General features: G+C 41.0%; 1 protein-coding gene across 1 annotated transcript in view; it reads right to left on the bottom strand.

The window, feature by feature from the left end:
* Nucleotides 1-20068: 20068 nt before the first annotated feature.
* Nucleotides 20069-22740, bottom strand: part of UBXN7 (UBX domain protein 7) — a 30253-nt gene continuing 27581 nt past the window's right edge. Inside the window, exon 11 of the mRNA XM_075201609.1 lies at nt 20069-21296. Coding sequence (XP_075057710.1) covers nt 21135-21296 — 162 coding nt within the window. The 3' untranslated portion in view covers nt 20069-21134. The remainder of the gene's footprint in view (nt 21297-22740) is intronic.

Here is a 22740-nt window from a genome sequence, read left to right on the forward strand (position 1 = left end):
GTGCTCGGTGGCCCAGCGTTTCCAAAATGGCGCCAAGCACCTGACTCCTCCTTTGTGATGTCTGCCCTCTGTCCCCACAGCATCTGATGTCACAACGCTGCTAGTGGACTTAGAGGAGCAGAGAAGAGCCAGGAGCTACAGCTGGACTGGGAAGGTAGAAGTGAACTGTCTTAAGACAGCAGAATACAGAAGAAGGATAATGAAGAAGAATACAGAAATATAGAAGAGAAGCTGAAAAGGTAAAGCAATAACTTGTCCAGTCACATATGCAAAATCTGGAAGACTAATAAAAGTCACTTTAATAACAGTCTCTGCTTTTTCCCCACATGCCTTTTTATATTCCCGGCAAACCAAATCATTTAATATTCTACACCGTGCTAGCATCTCTACATAGAAACATAAAATTTACCGGCAGATAAGAACCGCTTAGCCCATCTAGTCTACCCATTTTTTAAACTATGGTAACCTCAAAGCCTATTTGATCCTTAGTACTTTGTAAGGATATCCTTATGTCTATCCCAAGCATGTTTAAATTGTTTTACTGGATTGGCCTCTATCACCTCTGATGGGAGGCTGTTCCACCTATCCACTACCCTTTCTGTGAAGTAGTTTTCCCTCAAATTTCCTCTGAACCTACTTCCCTCCAGTGTTCTAATGCTTCTCTTTCTTTGAAGAATGTTTCTCTCCTGTACCTTGTTAAAACCCTTGATATATTTCAAAGTTTCTGTCATGTCCCCCCGTTACACTGTCTGGGATTGCTATATTATTTTTATTGAAAGTCAATTTTTTTTTGGAGCCCCTCTTTATAGCAGATTACCCCCGTGACCCAAACCAGGACCTGGTAAAACAACTAGAGGGTTGAGGTGGCCGAGCTTTAAAAGACTGCTGCGCAAGAAAATAGTGGAGCTTAGGGAAGCCCATATTCTACTTAATCACCTGGGTGTAAACGATTTTGGGCATATCAAATCGATGGATTTGATCCTGTCAATCCAGTCCGATCTAGGGTGGGTGCAAGCCTACTGGCCTAATTGGCTCCTATGCTTGTCAGACATGGTGCCCCGGCTAGTATGGAAGTCCTTTCCTGACAGATGGATTGTTGACTGTTCCCACACGAAGATGAATTTGGTAGTCACCCGGTATTCAGGTCCTTAGGGGTTTTTCGGATTGAGCACCTAAGGATTAGGTTTCAGAACCTCGACTTCTATAGGCCTGATGGAGTTCACCTGACTGCGGACAGTTTAGGTATCTTCATAGGGGAGATTTATGTGATCTTAGGTACAATTGGTTAGCGCATAATATGATGGTGGGCGTAGGTTCAGGAGGGAACCTGGTGTGGCAGGAAAACACTGTACAGGCGATAAGCAAGGTTGGTAAAGCGCACATAATTGGACCAAGGGAGATTAAAAGCTGAGGTTTGTGTACATAACTATTTGGCATTACTAAGAGTTAACTAAGCAAGGAGGTGGTGATGCCTATGTACAGGTCATGGAGGGAGAGGGATCAAGGGGACAGACTATATTAGGACAAGGACGAATCTCTTGTGATCCAGACAAGCAGCCCTCCCACCCATTCCAGACTGCTGGATCTGGTGTTCTCGTTGTCCAGGTTATGATACTGGGCCGAGGTTGTGTGATTCAAAGTGCACAAGTTTTGGTAACTAGTACGGGTGTGTTGGTCTAGCCCAGGAGGTATGATGGGCCACTGGATGCATGGGCCGAGGTATTGTATGGGTATGCTGGTCTAGCCCCGGAGGTAATGTGCCTCTTGGTGCACAGGCCGATGTATGGTATGGATGTGCTGTTCTAACCCTGGAGATATTTTGAGCCACTTGGTGTGCAGTATCATGATGGTACAGGAGTGCTGGTCTAGCCCTGGAGGTATGTGGAACCGCCTGGTGCATGGGATTAATGCTGGAGTAAGTTTTGGAGTGAGAGGTGAACACTGTACAGGCAATAAGCAAGGTTGGTAAAGCGCACATGGATGGTAGTGAGGAGTTTGGAAACCGTTCACTTCAATCAGTCGGCTTAGGTAAAATGGCGGATAAATACAGATGCTCCAAGGATGGGACTTGTGCTGGGACATCCTGATTAGTATTGATCAGTAGCCAAGGCTGAGTGCAGTATTCTCCTTCCACCATATCAGTGCGAGGTTAAGTCAATAAATAGAATTAATTGCCAACAAATCAGTGTGGTGTCTTTTATTACATAGCATAAGTGATAAGTTAAGAAAACTGTTTATGATTATATTATTAACCACTACGCATTTTAGTGCTATCAGTCCAAAAACTGTATACATTCTCCAGGATAGACTATGATATATATAAAAAAATATTCCTTCTAAAACATCCAACTCTTCTGAATGGGAACTGTAGTCTGTTTCATAACGTAAAATAAAAACAAATCTCGTCAAAATGGCAGAATAATGCAACATAGGGCAGGGATGGATACAGAGGGGGGCAAATAGGGCGATCAGCCCCATGAACAGTGCGGCTGGACGCTGAAGTAATTCATGTTCCTGGAGGCCGAAAGCTTTGCTTTTTTTGTTTTGTTTGGTCCATTGTGGTTCCCATACCCTTAAGTAGAAGTGTTGCAGTGCACTTTCCACACACTACAATGACCACTCACAACCAACCACTAGAGCACACAGTGTATGTATGTCAATGTGCATAGGTGTCTGTATGACTGCGTTTGTGTTCCCTATATCTGCGTGCAGGGGCAAGAGAACGTAAATGTTCATGGGGGCAAAAGGCCAAAGACTACTATAGGTCTTGGAGCCCCTTTTCTCGCGTTTGATATCTCGTTTTACAACAGATGTAACAGTGACTGTAGATATAGAAAGATCGCAATCCGATGTTAATTTTTGTCAGTGTTTCAGGGGTTGGCCAACCCAGTTTCATTGTTTATTTTACTATCATCATTTATTTATTTATATAGTGCCACTGATTCCGCAGCACTGTACTGAGAAGGAGAAGAGAGAGAGACTAGGGTAAATTTTGTAGCTGCCAATTAACCTACTAGTATGTTTTTGGAGTGTGGAAGGAAATCGGAGCACCTGGAGGAAACCCACACAAACACAGGGAGAACATATAAACTCCACACAGTTAAGGCCATGGTCGGGAATCGAACTCATGACTCCAGCGCTGTGAGGCAGAAGTGTTAACCACTAAGCCACTGTACATTATTATATACCGTATTTTTCGCTCTATAAGACGCACTTTTTCCCCAAAAAAAGTGGGGGAGAAAGTGTGTGCGTCTTATGGAGCGAATACTGCTGGTAAGAAAGAAAAAAAACTTACATTTCCAGCGTGGAGAAGCGAGTCCCGGCCAGACTGCAGTTCCTCCTGATCGTCCGTCCGTCCCACCGCCTATCTGTGAGGACCTAGCTATCACATGGGACGGCATCTGTCATGTGGTGCACATCCCATGTGATAGCTAGGTCCTTACAGATAGGCGGAGTGACGGACGATCAGGAGGATCCAAAGTGCGGAAGACATCGCGCGCAGAGGGAATAAGGTAAGTTATCAATAGTGTGTGTGTGTGTGTGTGTGTGTGTGTGTGTGTGTGTGTGTGTGTGTGTGTGCGCGCGCGCTGGAGTAGGAGAGAGAGAGAAGAGCAATGAATACACAGAGGAGGGAGAGAAGAGCAATGAATACACAGAGGAGGGAGAGAAGAGCAATGAATACACAGAGGAGGGAGAGAAGAGCAATGAATACACAGAGGAGGGAGAGATGAGAAATGTATTTTATCATGTGCAAGCTATTTTGTAGACATATACATCTGCAAAATATAGTGTGTGTGTGTGTGTGTGTGTGTGTGTGTGTGTGTGTGTGTGTGTGTGTGTGTGTGTGTGTGTGTGTGTGTGTGTGTGTGTGTGTGTGTGTGTGTGTGTGTGTGTGTGTGTGTGTGTGTTGGTGAGTGAGAGTGGGGGCCAGTGTATGTTTTCCTCCTCTAAAAACTAGGTGCGTCTTATAGTCAGGTGCGTCTTATGGAGCGAAAAATACGGTAAATATCATCAATATTAACTACTACTTAGTACAATAGCTGTTAGAAAGATGGAGAAATTCAATTGTTCATCTTAAAATTTTACATTTTTCATAGTCATTAACCTAGTTTTTATTAGAGATGCTCGGGCTCAGTTTTTTGAAAATCAAGCCCACCCGAACTTAGGGGATCCGAGTAGGCTCATGAGCCGGCTCCTTTCTTTTGTCCATCCTCAGATCTCAATCGAGGCAAAACGTCATCATTGCGCTGTCGGATCTCGTGGGATTCCATAAGTACCTCCCTCCCCAGGAGATCCAGCGCCATTGCTCACACAGAAACAGGAGGGGTAGCAGTGTTCTTGTCACTTTCCAGTCTCCAGTGGCATTGCTCATACAGAAACAGGAGGGGTAGCAGTGTTCTTGTCACTTGACAAAAATTGACTGGAAATTATTGGAAATTAATGGTATTGAGGTTAATAATAATAATAATAATAATAATAATAATAATATAGGAATAAAAAAAAGAGCCAAATTATGTTATTTTAGAAAAAAAATAAATGGGGATTTTAGAAAAAATTCAGGATCCAAAACCAAAACACAAGAGGACGGTTTTGCCAAAACACGAAGTTAATCCAGATCCAAAACCAAAAGCAAAACAGGGGGGTCAGTGAACATCTCTAGTTTTTATCAAGATTTCATTGACAGCCTAAATTCATTTGATTGGGAGTATTTTTAAATCTATAGTCACTGCCTCACTGGCTATGGCTTGTTCTATAAACTTAAATTGCTATATCTCATGTTTGTTACTGGACGCACCGTGCAAAACTCAGGGTAAAAAAAAGTGAATAGTTGTTCATCATCAATATAAGTTATTTATTAAATGTTTCTGAAAAAAAATAAACAAATCAATCAATCTATATTAAAGAAAATTTGGTAGTTATACTAAGAATATCTATAATTTCAAAAAATGTAAAAAAGGTTTCGCAAGTTTAGAACAGATACCAAGGCTTTAGTAGAAGAAATAAGTATGAACAACCTACTCCTACCTTTGCTGAAAATACATTTCCTCTCTTCATTTCTGGTTACAAAACTTTCTCAACACGTCATACAAGTTTAGCGCAGCTGTGTGTTCAGGATCTGCGTTCTGCATCATGGTAAACCTCAGATATGTTTTCAGACGGCAAAGTGCGCTAAAGTTGCATGCCGATGTTGCAGCTGAAGCACACAGTCATGACAAGCGCCAAGAGCAATACCACCTGTTGGAGAAGGGCTTTTGTTGTGCCAGACTTCTCATACCCCATTCATACTGCACCAAAATCCCGGGTTTTTGCAGGGGCGAGCTCAAACTACCCGGGTCTTGGTGCAGTATGAATGGTACAAGTCCAAAATCCCGGGTCTAAAAACCCAGGTCTTCAACCCGGGATTTATCGAGGGGTAATTCCCAGGTCGGACCCAGGTTGCCTGCACTATGAATGGTGCAACCCGGGTTTTTCAACCCGGGTTGCACAGAAAACATGCTAATTGGCTGTCTGCCTGTCTCTGGAAGATGATGTCATCATTGGAAGCCCGTGGAAGATTGTAGAAGCTTTTTAGGAGAGATGGTGGATGGTGTACTCAACATCAAGCTGAAGCAGAAACGTTTTTTTTAAGGGAGAAATTTGCTTCTATTAGTTCACAAAAACAGTGTTTATTTACAGCAATTATGACACACTGGATGGAGGAAGAGGTGCGTAAGCTGCTGAATGTCAGAGGGGAGGAAGAAATTAGAAGGCAAGTGACTGGGACTGTGAAGGATGCCACAGTGTACTACAACATCGCCAAAATACTCACACAACGTGGCATAAAGAGGACACAGCAACAAGTCCTGAACAAATTGAAGTCCCTGAAGAAGCGGTACACTAATATCCATGACCACAACAGGCGCAAAAGTGGCGCTGAAAGATTGGACTGGCCCTTTTATGACCAGTGCAATATGGTCTTTGGACATTCTCCTCTGACAAATCCAATTGCACTGTCATCTTCAAGCAATGTGGATGCGGCTATACCAACACCACCAGAGAGCACACAGACAAGCGAGACCGCAACGATAATAATAGAAGATTCTATTGAAGACACCCCAGAACTGGAGTGCTCTGCCACAACAGATCACACCAACATTTCTTGGGAGGAATTGAATGAATAACAGCCATTCCCTGCTGCGCAAGTCGTTACAGATACTTCGCAAGAAACGCAGCCAGAACCAGTGCCAAAGTCTACGCCAGGTCCCAGTTTACGCTCCAACAGTAAGTATCTTTAATAATCTCACATAATAACCAACTATATACACATACATATATATCTACATAATTGAAAAAAAAAGAACTGTATAAACAAAAGGGCCAATTTGCTAGAACTCTGGCGTCATGGGAACGTCCATGCCAGCCGATGAAAACATCTGTGAAACTGACATAAAAAAATACATATAGCAATGTTTAACAATACGCATTACACATGGCACAGTCACATAAAAAAAACCCATAAAAAATGCTTACCAATAGTTGTGGTCAAGCATAGCCTGCAGAATGATGGAATGCCAGCCTTTGCGGTTGTAGTAATCTGCATGGTTGTCTGTGGGGGCAATGATGGGGATGTGTGTCCCGTCTATGGCTCCAGCACACTGTGGAAACCCACGCTTCAGGAATCCTGCAATTGTATCATCCAGGCGCTGACCTTGCGGTAAGGAGATGAAGCGATGATACAGGGCTTCCAGCAATGCCGTGGTGACTTCATGCACTAGAGTGCACACCGTGGATATCCCCACTCCAAACAAGCAGGAGATTGTCCGGTATTCTCCAGGGGTAGCATACCACCACAACACAATAGAAAAGCGCCTACATGGTGGAATAGGTTTCCCAAAGTTAGTGGCCTTCCTGGAAAGTGCTGGGGTAATAAGGTCCAGCACATAGTTAAATGTCCCACGTGACATTCTTAAGTGTTGCATCCACTGCTGTTCCTCAAACGCTTCCACAGTAGACCAGAAAGCTTCTCCGTGGCTACGCTCTCTGGCACGCATAGTTCGGTTACTGGCAGCACTGAATCTCAAAATTGAGGCAATGCTGGCCCTGAGAAAAGCTCTCCTCCTGCGCATATACAGACACCGAGTTTTCTTCTGTTGTGCCATAAACTTCGCCTTCCTCCTCCTGAACTGGGACTGTGCAAGAGTGCACAGTGTCAGCAGCTGCAGCAAACTCTCATTTGCTGCATAAAACAGCAAAAACACACTAGTAAACATGAACTCTGGGCTACACAAAAGTGAGTCGTCGGCCATGATGAAAAGTAATGTGGTAAACAATCACCACCCACTTTTGCATCATCTTTATGCGTCAAAAAACCAGTCACCTTTCAATGACATCACCATTTTTCACCCAATGAAAACTGCTCTGGTGATGACTCCCACAAAATGACAGGGCACAGACTTGAGCAGTATGAATGGGGTCAACCCGGGAATTTCCCAGGTCCGAGGTGCAGTATGAATGGTGTTTCTGAGCTGGGACGCTCCGAGACCCTGCAAAAACCCGGCTTGAATAACCCGGGATATTGCAGGGGCGGCAGTATGAAAGTGGCATTACTGAGCTTCTCAGCGAAACCACTGTAAGAGGTGGGTGCTTCACCAGGCAGACTCTTCAACAGCTGGAGTTGAGTATGCATACTCGCAACATCAAAATATTCAGTGAATAGGTCCAGTGTCTCTAACAGCATCAGCACATTAAGAGAATACAGTTGATAATGAATATCAGCTGTAAAAGATAGTATGTGAGGCACTCCTGTCCATAGAAATAAGTATAAAATCAACTTTATTGATAATTATTATTATTTTTTTTTTAGATAACCAGGTGTCATTATGGTCAGCAAATTTAAAAATATAGTAGTAATAAAGAATTGAAATAAAGTGTAGAAGAAATAAAAATGACCCCTAGGGAGAGCCGGTTGTATCTATTATATATCAAAATTGTATTACATTTGCATATCGCTTATTGCGTGGGTCTCATCTGTACTTGAATTATTTATTAGTGAGACCACTGTAAACTAATATAGTGTGTCTATTCAAGGTAATCGTTTATAATCTCTGCAGACAACATTGTAGCTATCAAGGGGTTATTATTGATCCCAAACTGATGTTATCATACATACATATATATAGCATTCTCACATATTGATATTTTAATTTTTACTCAAAGGGCAAAATTAATTAGGCTTGTTGCAGATTGGTAATAGCAAATGCTATTGGCACATGGCACATTTCCATGCAGCGCATCAGGGAGAAGGCCTTCAAGTATTGCAAACCTAGCCTTAAGAGAGGTTATTAGGAGGTCCAGAATTTCATTATATTCTTTTCTTAATATGTCCTTTGGCTGGAGGTGCACAGGAGCTGTAGGGTTGTTGGTTTACTCCAGGCGATGCAGTGGATTTCTTGGCCTGGGTTTTGCGTTGGAAACTCCAACTCCTCTGCTACCTTACATGTCTCACTGTTGATGCGATCAAAGTTCTCTTCTGATCGTAGGCATTCCAGTTGACCGACTACCAGTGTCACTTCCTTAGCACCTGATGCAGTTCGTATTGGTTTCTGCAAAGTACAAGCTAGTTGTTCACAGGGACTGAAAACTTCAATGCTTATTTTCAGGAAAAGCATTGCCTCAAACTTTCGCAGTTTACCCAGCCAACCTCGAACAGCAGCCCTCCTTTTGTCTGGAATAGCACCCTTATTGTAGCTGCTTTGGAAGAACTGACTCAGAGACACCAGCAACAGGAGAAAGAACAATGTTTTGATATATTGGCATCCTCTTATCGGACTCCAGTAAACAATTGGAGGAATCTTTCAACAAGCATAGAAGGTCACAGATGCCTTCTGTTTTGCTGGTTACTTCCTGGAGTGCCAAATCTGTGGAATGGTTGTTACAATGTGTGAACAGTTATTTGAATTGTTTGCCAATATTTTCTGTACTCCTCTCTTACATCCAGACATATTGGAGGCGCCACCAAAGCAGTGTCCCTGAAGTTGTCAATAGGTAGATTTAACCGCAGCAACATAACTTTGATCACTGCAGCCAAGGTGTTCCCTTTAGAATCATGAGAATTATACATCCCTAGGAAAATTTTACTTATCTCGAATTTTTGCAGATTAACGATTCTGGCAATTAGAGATAATTGTTCCATGCCAGCTACATCAGTAGTGTCGTCAGCAATGATGGCAAACCAAAGAGAAATTTCTACTTCTGTCAAGAAGTGACATAATTCACCACGAACGGCTTCATGGAGGCTCTCATCTAGGCATGGGCAGGATGTGGGAGAATGGCCTGCTCTTCAAGAGACCTACCCGGAATGTTGGATTCTCTCGGACATTCCGGGAGAGTGGGCAAGTATGTACAACTCTGTATCTGTATTGAACATGTGTCTGTGTGTGGTTGCTTTCTGCACACCTTTTATGTATATTTGTGTGGGTTTTTTATGCTTGTCTGGATGTATGTGTATGGCTGTACAGTAAAAAATGATGCAATTTTTTTATCTTAAACTATGGAAAATAAGTTAAATAAAGTGTCATGTGTTAGGTTGAAAGCAGTGGTTGAAATGGAAATTTAGAAGTGACGGCATGAAAAATGTAATGGGAATGGAATTTAATAGTTTTACAATGAAGGTAGTATTAGAAGTGGCGGTATGGCATACCACCGTATACACTGTTACAGATGTTATCCTTATTGCATGCATCAGAAACATACACTTGCGCAGTGCCATAACTAGACATTTTATTGCTTTGGGTGAGACAGGGTACCGGTGCCCACCATCTTTGTGGGAGTGACATTTTCTGAGTGGGCATGGCCAATATACTGTGGGGGGGGGGGGGGGGGGGCGTTTAGCAGAGTGCTGGTGGTATGTTCTTTACCCTCATAGACCTCCACTATATTTTAGAGTGTTGTGTTCAATGGAGGCAACGCCAAAATGGACATAAAACGAAAATGTGTATGTGTATAGGTCCCATAACTTACTTACATAAATTAAATCTATGCAATTAAATACACACAAGAACACATAATGTAGGTACGTTATATGTGTGTAATGTGTAATGCCCTCCATCACACTGTGCCACCTTCTGTATCACAGTACCTCTGCAACATCATACTGTGCCCCCTTCTGTATCAAACGGTGCACTGGCCTAGTGCACATGAAAGGTCTAATGACCGAGTTGTGCTTAGAACAGAAACTGGTATGTTCAAACCCATTTGTTAATTGATCTATCATTTCAGTAAAAATATTACAATTGATTCAGGATTATCCAATAATTCAAATTAAATAAAGCATTAAAAGACCCCCTCAGCACATATGACCACCACCCCTCCCCCCTCCTCTCTATTCTTTCTGAAGTTTAATTACCTTTTCAGTTTTTAGCTTCTCTTCTGTATTCTTCTTCACTGTCTGCTTTTACTCCTGCCTCTTACTTCTACCTTGCTGCTTTAGTATTACTAGCTGTCCAGCCGCTGTGTTGAAGTTCCTGTTCCTAGCCCTTCTTTGCTCCCACTAGCAGCGCCATGACATCAGACGCTGCAGGGACAGAGGGCAGAGTTTAGAAGTCAGGAGGAGCCAGGTGTTGTGCGCCATTTTGGACATACCGGGCGCCTGGTAATCTGAACCTGAGGTCTGCAGGATCAGTCTGTTACAGAGCCAGGGGGCAAAGAGGCAGGTAGCGGTCAGCTGCTGCGCCCCCTCGGGTTTGCGCCTTGGGGACAGCACCGCCAGCACCTGCCTAGTTAAGGCTCTGCACCCACACTTCAACCAGTGGTTAAAAAGTATAGATGGAGTGTTCCCTGTATTGAAAATTCTCATAGTAGTAGTATTCAGTACACTTGTTTAATATAGACAAAATGCCAATTTAAAAGATGGTTATAAAAATGTTTTCAACCTTAAAAACTCTACTATCAATAACTTCACTCACTATTCATCAAATATACTCCCACATTGATATGCTCCATGTTTCTGACTACCCATGACCACTCAGGCAGGGATTAGGCCATTTTCTTGGACTGATTATGCGAGAGTATACATCATTTTCAACCTATTGCAAAAATATCCCCGTACTCCTCGGTGGCACCTGAATGACTATGCTTCTGAATACCACTGCCTTTTCCGACATCAAAGCGGCAATCTGATTATTTTCATGAGAACTCCTCTCAGAAGGCCGCACCGGGTGTCGTATGGGAGGCCCATAAAGCCACCATTTGTGTCCAGCTTATCAGCGCACCCTCGCAAGCTAAAAAGACGGCAACCCTAGAGGTTTTCCCCCATTGAACAATGCATTTCCACCCTTTTGGCGCAACATCAGCAACACCTCGATCCATCCTTACTATCACAGATTGATTCCCTGAAGGGCCAACTGAACATCCTTTCATCATGCAGGGCAGCCTCCCTCTTGCAAAAATTTCAACAGCACTTTTATAACAAGGCAGACTCTTTGCTAACTCAGAAGCTTGGACAGAGACGTGCTTGGGGACTCATTGACAGAGCACACCAAAAAAGAACTAACACTATCACCAAGGACCTCCTTGATATTGTGAATGAGTTCAGAGAATTCTATGTATCTCTCTATAATCTTCCTGACCCTCCGCAGCGGGGAGACTTTCTGTCGGACACCCTGGAGTCATATCTAGTGAGCACTCCTTTCCCCACACCCACTCTGCCCCAGCTCTCCTGCCAACATACAGACATTACACCAGCAGAAGTGAAAGCGGCCATAAACTCCTTTAAGCCCTCCTCAGCCCCTGGCCCAGATAGTTTCATGGTCCAATATTATAAAAAAATTGCCTCGATCCTCACTCCACATCTGAGAAACTTCTTTAACCAGATTTTAGAGCGGCCATCCTTTGGAATGATGGCTATGCTGTCAAGTGTAGTGGCTGAGTCAAAGTCTGGGAAAGACCCTATGCATTGCTCAGGCTACAGACCAATTTCCCTACATAATGTAAACTTGAAAATTTATGCTAAGATTCTAGCCACAAAGCTCAGTCCCCTACATTCTACCCTCATCCACCCCAACCAAATTGGATTAATACCAGGTAGACAGACCACCGACAACACTAGGAGGATCATAGACCTGATCCACTCTATTATTGACGGCAAAATTCCCTCTCTGATACTTTCCCTGGACGCTGAAAAAGCGTTTGATCGCATCTGGAGTTCTTGGGTCAATGGGCTTCACTGGCAGATATTTGACAGGTATTATGGTGTCGAAGTCAACAAATTGAATAAAGTCAGTTCAATTAATATTGAGCAAACTTGGTTGTCTTTGTCTGAAAAGATGCGTAGAGCATGCTACGGCATGGAAAGGCGTACGCAGCCACGACACTGGCAATAATAGTTTTTACGCATTTACACACATTCATACATACGTAAATAGTACACTAATTGTAGTTGCAACACATAGTTATTTATGTCAAAATATAGTAGTATTTATGTTCAATATTATAAGTTATATGCATGTTAGTAAAACATATGGTTCAGGTTAAAGGAAATGTTTCATGTCTGGTGTCATTTTAATCCCCTATTCATCAGCAGTTGTCCGGTTCATTCGGCGAAGAGATCGCACATTGCACTCTAGTTATTGATGTTAGGGAATAAACCTTTAAAGTGATACTGACTATAAAATGCTAATAGACTAGTTGAGACTGGATTCTTGGCGGGGAAAGTCAGAGCACATCCCCTGGAGAGATGACCCCCACCTTTGGATATTTTGGTTTGAACTAGTCTATGATCTGCAACACCAGTAATGAATAATGGCATTATAATTTGCACAATAGTTTTGGTTTGTTTATTAACCGGTTTGATTATTGCAATTTGATTGGTCCGGACCACAGCTTGATTTAAATCTTCTGTTCACATATTGATACCGCCATACATTGGCCAATTATTCATTACTGGTGCACCAGTTTATATGATAAGTAATTGTATAATAGGTTGGCGATATCTATTTTATTTTTAGTAATTATCTATGTATGTATGCTAGTCAGTTGTGCTAATTTTTACAATCAGGCCTTTGGCTTCTATTTGTATATTAAATTATTTTTACAGTTGAATCAGCGCTATCCTCTACTTTTTCTACATTGTCTATATTTAGTTAGTACCAGATATCTAACCAGAGGCAGCAGCGGCCAACTGTAATTAATACGGTTCTATATAGATTACTTAGCGCCCAGTTTTATTTTGATTTTACTATGATCTGCAACACCCTGGACCCTACTGAAACCTAGACCAATAGAAGCAAGCCACGTCATCTGCATTGTTTCACTGTATTTCTAACTGTATATAAGCAGGAGCTCTTCATCTAGTGGTCAGTCATCTTTGACCACAGACTTTAGACGTGAATCACTGTTCACTGGATCCAGAGCGCCTGCGATAAGGAACGGCTGTACTTATTATTTCGCTTGAATTATTTACTACTACTACTACTTTTTGAGAATAAATATTTGTGCGTTGGAAACACAAATCGAGATTCGACAATCATTATTGGATAGCGACAAAACGTGCATAATAATGGCTCTCTATTGATCCCCCTCTGTAATTTCTAATGGCCTAACCACCCGATTATTTAATACTACTAATGGCACCTTTCAAGGATACCACCCTCTCTCCACTAATCTTTGCCCTCGTAATTGAACTGCTTGTGGACGATGTCCTGCTAAGCATATCTCTCCCAACCCCCTCCCCCCTTCCTCTTATCTGAGCTCCACATTTATGGCCATTTATTGAGGATACAAAATCAATTGAGAGGAAACAAGACTGTAGATTTCTACATACCACATACCGAAAAATCAGTTTCCCATTTACCTGGCAGCTACAGAAGCTCAAATACCTGGGGGTCTATCTTACTAAAAATTACCAGTTTTTTTAGGTCAACATCCCCCAAACCTTATATCAAATAACACTAGACCTTGCCTGTTGGTCTCATCATTTAATTTCCTGGATAGGCCGTATTATTGCAGCTAAAATTAATATTCTCCCGTGTCTTTTATATCTCTTCCAAGCCCTCCCAATCCGTATACCTTCATATGTCTTTAAATGTCTGCAGCATGAAACATCCAAATTTATCTGGGTGGGTAGGCAGTCCCACATACGGCTCCGGGTTCTCCAGAGGTGTTCCTGGGGCGGCGGCCTGGGCATTCCAAATTTTAAACAATATTACCTCTCAGCCCAACTCGCTCAATGTGTCTTGTGGAACAGTCCTACATCATTTAGGGTATGGGTTTCCCTCGAAACTGAGGATCTGGGTCTGCTTACCCCAGCTTCCCTTCTCTGGCTCCTAAGGGCTCGTTGTCACAAGAGGGTTCTGGGTCACCCTGCGGTTTCGCACGTCCTGGCAATCTGGGATTATGCCTCCAGACTGTTTGGCCTTTCTCCACACCCAACCCTGGTAGTCCCTCTCTTTAATTCCCCTGAATTCCCACCAGGCTTGCTACCGAATGCCTCCTCTCCCTGGCATGCTCAAGGTGTTAAATACCTAAATGATCTGTTCCGTAGCATCACGTTCCCTCAATTCTCCAACATACCAGCAACAATTGGGCTTCCCACCCCGACATTCTACCAGTACCTACAGATACGTAACCTACATACAACGATTAAATCTCACTTGACCTCCCGTCCTCTCACCGCCATTGAGGCGCTGTGCCTACGCCAAGCATCCACGCCTGGTCTTATCCCCACTATCTATTCTGAACACGCTACCCCGACCGCGACCTCCCAGGCTGTTAAGATAAGTTATTGATTAAAATGTAAGCAAATTTAAAGGGATGCAGCTGCTGCAATGGGTACTTTGAGCAATCCTAGCAGAAATTCATCTTGCTCTTGATGAGGTAATTTAGCTTATGCTTCACAACTTATGTGGCTTATTTTATCCTAACTTATGTACTGGTGACGTTTACAAGAACAAAGGGGCAAAACAGCTGAAATAGTTAGTCAAAAAGAAAGATATTTATTTATGGGGTTTCCCTAGTGCAGACAAACTGAGCTGGATAATGATTTTTTAAAAATTGACAGCATTGGCAGCTGAATGTGTACAAATACTCAAATCTACTGAGCCAATGCAAGGTTTTGATTCAGAAATAATAATGATAATGTTGAGGGTAATGCGAAGCAAGAAGTGGTGTATAGTTTACTTATATTTGAATAAAGATCAAAAAACAGATGTTGAACGTGGGGGTGGTGATGATGATAATGGATCAGTTAGTTTGTAATTTTCTTTCCAGTTTTATCCCCAAGGCTGACAGACCCTCTTTGTCGAAAAAGTAATGCAACATCTGTTTGCCTATGATGCATTCTATAAACTAAAGACAAAAACATGGCAAAATATAGGGGTGTAGATTTAGAAAGGACTTTGACACCAAAAAGAATATCATAGGCAGCAGAGAAGAGAAAATAAGCATGTTAGAAACTAGTTAGAACAAAATGTAATGGGGAAGTATCGGTACTGTGATAATTTTAAGTGAAGTAATTTCCAACACAATACAAAATAATGATGTTCTTTACACCACAATCCCACATTTTTTAAAAAAAATCTGTTTTCCAACATTGTTCACGGAGGACACTAATGCACCGAGTCCCGGGACTTCTCTAGGGTTTTGTAGGGTAAGAGAATATTTTTCTATTTTTTTGTTTGGCTTATCGGCATTTGAAAACTGAAAACTGCCCGTGTGCATCCTTTATCACTTGCTCACGAAAGAGCTATAAACATCACACTCAGTCACTGTATATTTGCGCCCTCTCCATTATTGTAATTTCCAACTGCTATTGCCAACGTTCTCAGGCCCCTTTTACACTCTAACAATTCAACAGTGACAACAGAATCAGAAGGAACAGAAAGGAATAGGCTAAGGAATACAAATGGTGGCAGGGCTTAATGTCAGTCAAGGTGAATCTCAAATAAATGTAGAATCTTGAGATTCAGGAACAGAAGGCACACAAAGGCAATTTGGGTACTTATAGAGGCTTTTGGGCGACTACCTGCTACTCCAGTGGTACGGTGGTGCATGTACAAATTCCAGTACAAACGACTAGGTTCACCATATGGAGATGCGTGCCTATGTACTGTGCGATGCTTGGTATGCAAGGAGCTCACTGCTCCTCGGAGGTGCAGCAGTAGAGTAGCTTATGCTACACAAAACCCAAGCATGCTCTAACAAAAGTGTCAGGGCCAGACCTTCAACCGTATTTCAATAGCATGTCCAGTGCATCCTGCACAAACACGCTTCTTGATCTGCTCTGTTGCATGAAGACATTGTAGAAGTGACAATTTTAAAGTCATGCAGTGCCACACCACTCACTGTTTCAATAACATGGACTAATTTGCCAAATGGCATGAGTACATGATGCACATTTTACATCAACATGGTAAAATCGCCTATCACGCTAAAAAGTTGCAATACCTCATCCTCCGAAACAGTGCTAGTATCATATTCAGTAACTACTGCAAATGATCCCAAATACCAGAACTCTAGACCTAACTGCTCCTGATCATTGGCATAGTCACCCAGCCCCATCATATCCAGGTGTAATTTTGATGACATGAAATTGTTTAGTATTGTTGAAAATCTCTATATCCCCAATATAAAGGAACCCGTTGTTAAACCCCTTCTTTAGAACCAGAATGCATACCTCTCAATAACATTCCCTAGAAATTGTCTGTAGTTAGAGTGATTTCCAGTTGGACTGCTACTACTTTGTCAACCCATGATATTTATGATCCATTCTATTTAGGACTGAGGAGACAACAAGGTACTGAAATGTCCCTGGTTCATGTGCTTAATGATCTTCTGGTAGCAAGAGAGGAAATTTTTCAAACCTAATGCTCCAGAAATCATCTCTGCAGTATTTGACATCATGGACCATGGGATTCTAAGAGAGCACCTGAAGAATTTCTGTGAAGTGGATGGTACAGGCCTTAAACGATTCAAATAGTTTTGCACTGGCTGGTCATAGAAAGCGTCTTCAGAAGAACACTCATCTGCCCCAGTGCCCCTTCCATGCGCTGTTCCACAGGGCTCTATCCATCTCCCACGCAACATTCAGTTTACATGCTACCACTAGGTAAAATAATGAGATGCCACAGTGCAGATTACCACTGCTATGCAGAAGATAATTAGCTGTAGCTGCTCTTTGTTCTGGATACGAAGAACAAAATCTTAATCCCCAATGACTAGGGGAGCACCAGGAAAGGTTGAGCACCAGTTGGCTATTATTGAATCCTGGTTAAAAGGTTCTTCCGATGGGAGATCAGAGTCTAATGTCAAGATTGCAGCTGGTACACCAGGTGCCAGGCATGATCAAATCTGCATTCTTTCATCTGAGGAACATTGCTAGAATAAAGCATTTGATTTGCCCTCAGAAAATCTTCCTACACTCATATTCATTTGTGTCCTCAAGCTTGGACTACTGCAATGCAATTTACCTGGGTCGCCCAGAGAAAGAACTGCATATCTGCAATCTTTAACAAAATCCAGCAGTCAAGCTGTTAACTAACCTGTCCTATTCCTGTAAGATGGTGAATCAAAGCCCTTCATAATCAGAAACTTAGTGTAGGGGATCAGAATCTGCTTCAAGTACCTGTCACTTAGATCCAGCATTGGAGGACTTCTAACAGGACCTATAATTTTCTATACTTAATTTAGCATTGCTGCTCCTACACTTTGGAACGCACTGCCTCGCACAGCACAAGAGGCCTTCTCAGTTTAAAGCTAAAAAAAAACCAAAAAACTAAAGACTTACCTTTTTACTCATGTATTTCCTTGACATAACTACTTTCACACGACTTAGATCTCTACTGTTTTCTGTTAATCTTTAATGTGTATTTTTATCATGTGATTTTATTCTGTAAATGTAAAGTGCTTCCAGTCCTAATGGGAGAAAAGTGTTATATAAATAAAATTATTTTAATATGAAGTATAAAGTAATATAATTACTAAGTGCTTACCTTGAGACTATTACTTAAATCGCAGTAGAAACAGATAATTACATCAATGATAACTGTTTATATGATTAAAAACACCAGCACTCCAAAAGAGACACGCAAAAGAAATTAGTGCTAGATGCACACATTGCAGAGTATGAGATGGAGACATCCCAATTCAGCAGATACATCAGCTTCCTAAGTATGAAAAGATGGTTAAACTAAGCTGCAACAAGTGAAACAAAGCATAATTAGCTAACAGGAAAGAGCAAAAAAAGAAAGGTATAGTCAGTCAGGTAGAGTTAGGCCAAGGAGGGGGTGTAAAGGTGTTCAACCGAGGAAATAGGCCAATACCGTAAATACAGATAAATGAGAGTTATGTAAAATGTTTGTATGTATGGATAATAATGTGAGCCACTCCCTATGTATGATGTGTGTGTTATCAGTGTGTGTTTTTCTTCTTCCTTCTTCATAAAATCCGTTGGTGCTCCTTACGAACCATTAGACCCTATAGTCCACAAAATGAGGTAGTTCGAGTAGCCCATCAACATTCACAAATACGATGATTGTCAGAGGGATTCTGATGTTTGTTGACCATGTAACTTGAAAACCACAAGCAAAGAAACATACTGAGTAATGTGAGACTTCTGTCAGAAATTCAACAGGAAAAGCATCTTAACTTCTGACATTCATTACCTGTAGGTCCTGGTTATATTGTCCGATATTTGGATAAAAGGCAATAATATTCAGACAGTAACAACATACTTTAAAATGGCCTATTTTTATGATACAAATTGTTTGTGAGCATTGTATATTTGCCATTGGATAAATAGAATTACATGATACACAATAATCCACTTATTTTCAATACTTAACCCAGTGTTTCCCAAACATGGTCCCCAGGGACCCCTAACAGGGCTCGTTTTCCATGTCTCTTTGTGGGAGCACAGGTGTATAATTATTTCACTTGTGACCTGGAAAACCTTCACTGCTAGGGGTGCCTGAGGACTGTGTTGGGAAACACTGTCTTAATCTATTTAATCCTACTACTGGGATTAATCCTATAGTGTCTTGAATGACTGTTTGTTTCTTAAACTTGGAAATACAGATGAACACATTTGTCATATTGCAAAATACAGAAATTAGCTATTTATATTTAGCAGGAGCGTGGAACACATGATCACAACTGCTGAACACAAAAAGCAGCCAAGTCACTGGTTAGTGGGTGATAATTGGTGTCTGATTCACTACCGGACATAAGGAACATAATCTAGCATCCTACCTCCACCATACTCATTATGTGATGTACTAAGATATAGGGTAAAGTTGAGGAGTAGTCACATGTAGACACTGAAAACAGTCCTAAGTATGAGCTTTGCCTAAAATAATTTAGTTACGTCACTAGTTAAAAATAGCAGATAATCAGGATCAGGTCAGATTATGCAAGAATGTTTCTCTCGGTTGTGAAATAAACGGTCTGCTAATTTATCTATTCTTGTATTCAATTACTGTCAGTCAACACATCTGTCTAGAGAAACATTCTTTTAGACGACTTGTAATAAAAATTGCAACAGATTTAAACAGTTCACTACAATAAGCACATATATACTGAGCATATGCAAATAATTCTATTTTTTTATTGAATTATAAAGAGCAGTTTTGCATACATGAGTCCGCATGTCATTCTTCAATAAGCCTTGGGACACTTTCTACAGTGCAAAAATTAAAAGATGGCAGATTCTACAACTCTCATTACGCCCCTCCAGCTTTGTTTTTGTTTTTTCTTTAAATTTAGGGTTGTTTCGGGTGGTGTAATGTTTGAATGTCTTACATTCCCTTTACATGAAACATCATTACTGAAATAGATATCCAGCATCAAGGAGAAAGTCCAAGCTAGAGATGTCTATACAAAAGTAAACATTCTGGCTGAAGGAACAACGAATATGGGTATGCATGATTAACTGCATACATAAGAGGTAAATAGGTTCACAAAACACAACAAAAACAAAATTGTGCATATATTAATTCTATAGGATGTAATACACAGCTCTATAGAACTCAAGCTTGTTCATTTGAATGCAGCTGCACAATATAAAAAACAAAAACGAGAAAAATAGAAGAAAAAAAAATAACATTGTTATCGGTCATTTATTGGTTTGGTAGCGGCATTAATAGCAGTATACAGCAAGGTGTGAACTATGCAGTCAAAGTATTTCTCTAGGGTACTGTGTAATATGTGCACAGTTAAAGATACCCTCTGCATTACTATTCATGAACTTAAACATGTACTGTTTGGGGAAGTACAATCCCGGTGCCAGGCATGGCCTGGTCTGGAACAGCCTAATAGAACGAACTAAAATGCAATTAGAATGTGAAAATATGGTACAACTTGGTAAATGCATTAGTTGTGCAGTGAGGAAACATCTCACAAACTGGTAATATTAATGCAACATTAGAAAACAACAGCAAATCAATCTGGCAGAAACAACCGATGTATGTTCCGTCTACGTGAACATTTTGTGGGGAGAACCAATTTTGCAGCCTTTCAGTTCCCTAGGAATTGGTGCATCACTGAGGCACAAAGTGAATTGATAGGCTGCATCCCCCCCATTCACTAACAAATTGGCCGTCTCCTATGTAAGTACCCAATGTTGAAAAAGTGTCCTGCAATGGAGTCGATAACCTGGTCATAGAAAACGATAAGATTCAATAATAGAGAGAGATCTAAAATAAAAGCAAACAAAAACATACTTGCAGTTTCTGCAAAAATGGGTAATAAATAACAGTCACTTGTGGAACTATCCTTGACGTTCCAAATTAAGACACAAACTATGGAATATCCAGAGACTTACAACCTTAGCTGTAACGTTCCAAAAGTAGTTGGGAGTACCTGGCATCCAATGAGGAAGGGGCCTGTTCTGCTGTATCCAATATTATTAATCAGAAAGAAGACTTGTGAAGTGGCAGTGTGGAGAACTGCTGCATAAGGCCATTCTGTGGTAAGATGGCTCTCTCTCCACATCACTATGCTCTGAACCCTCAGGAATGATGCAAGATCCCCCCTGATCATAGTGCGTCACCAAAACTTGCCATTCCCATGCAATATGCATCAATGATGGAACAAATAGGAGGACCAAAAAAAATCTAATTAGGAGTGGCAGAAGGTGAAAAGGAAGGGAGTTAACAGGAGAGCGATTAATTTCTTTCTTGTACAAATACTGTCTCTTGAGGACACAGACCGGCCTCCTGTAAAGTGACATCATAGTCCAAGTGTGATAACTTCCTTCGTGGAAAGTTTGTTAGGAGCTCAAATCGCTCATTGGGGTAACCTTTCAGCTGCACGTGCCTGACCAAAGCCTGTGGAGAACAAAGACAAATGTGAAAAATATTTTTTCCCCACTATCTTCAAATATCTGTTCAGAATTTACATATTGGTCAAAAACACTTTAAAGAACTACACCAAAAAAGTAAGTTTTGCATGGAGTCAAGATAGAAAATAAAAGCATGCATAACAGTCCCACACAGTTCTCTGTAAGCGTCATTAGATTCAAATCTTGTCTAACAGGTGTTAATGGCCTTCTATGTAAACTTCACATTCACATGAACTTCCAGTTTTGTGTGGAAGTATCCTTTGCATGGTTAAGCCATTACCACTTAGGTAGTTCAATCAAACCACTGAGAGCCAATGAGAGATGTATGCTCTATTCATATATTTTACATAAATAAGCTCATATTGTTTGCAATCCAAAGCAGTGTTGCTCCAGGGCTGTAGAGCTTAAGTTGAATAGTAAATACAACTAAGCAAACTGGAAATTAAATTTAAAAAGTGGCTAGTGAATATAAATGGAATTTAAACGGAATTTATGTTTAATTCATTGGAAATATTGAATCATTTTTAAGTATTTAACAATACTTTATTCAATAAAAAAAAACAACAAAAACAACCTAATTTACAAGGAGTCTAGCAACACAGTCAACTGTAGCAAAAAGTCAGAATTCCCATGGTTGTGGAAAACATCAGGACTAGTAGAAGTCATATGATCAAACAACAATTGGAAACAATGGTATTATCTTGGATATCTTCGCATAGTAAGAGTACACACATAAATTTGTTTTCTTGTAACATGATCATATTCAATGATATTTTACAATTATTGCTATAATTCTAGTGCACCAAAGATCTTAAAATAAAGCAGTCAGAGCGCAAAGATCTTTCAAAAATAGGATCGTGCAAATTTGATCATTTTTATTGACCAGTACTAAACCACTGTAATGCTTATTGAATGGTTAGATTGAACATAAAGCATTTTTTTCAGCACATGCAGAACATATGGGGCCGATTCATCTTCAGATGTAAGTCTTGTTGCACACCGTATCTTGTGTGAAATTGCTCTGCGCATACTCACAAATTAATCTTAAGCAGGTGTACAGGATACCATTATTTTTTGCATGCGTTCTGATGGGACTTTATATTACACATATGCATGTGCACTGTGTCTGCTTATGGCAAGAAACGTATAGCCAGAGCGTACCTCTACCCATATTCAAATGAAAACATTTCTTGAGATTCGTTTGTACTTGGGGGTGGACGTGCGTGCAAGTGCAATATTTTTAAACCCAAGTTGCATTCACATTGCGTTCCAAGATGAATCAGGCCCATGAAGAAATAGATATTAAAACTGTTCCCGTCTGTACTAATCTACCACTGAAAAGATCTTTCCATTAAAATTCAGAAAGTAGCATCATCCTTGGGTAACAATGTTTTTGAACTTTTTTCTAATGCTTATATTTATTTTATGAT

Source organism: Mixophyes fleayi, chromosome 3 (genome assembly GCF_038048845.1).
Source record: "Mixophyes fleayi isolate aMixFle1 chromosome 3, aMixFle1.hap1, whole genome shotgun sequence".
Classification (NCBI taxonomy): Eukaryota; Metazoa; Chordata; class Amphibia; order Anura; family Limnodynastidae; genus Mixophyes; species Mixophyes fleayi.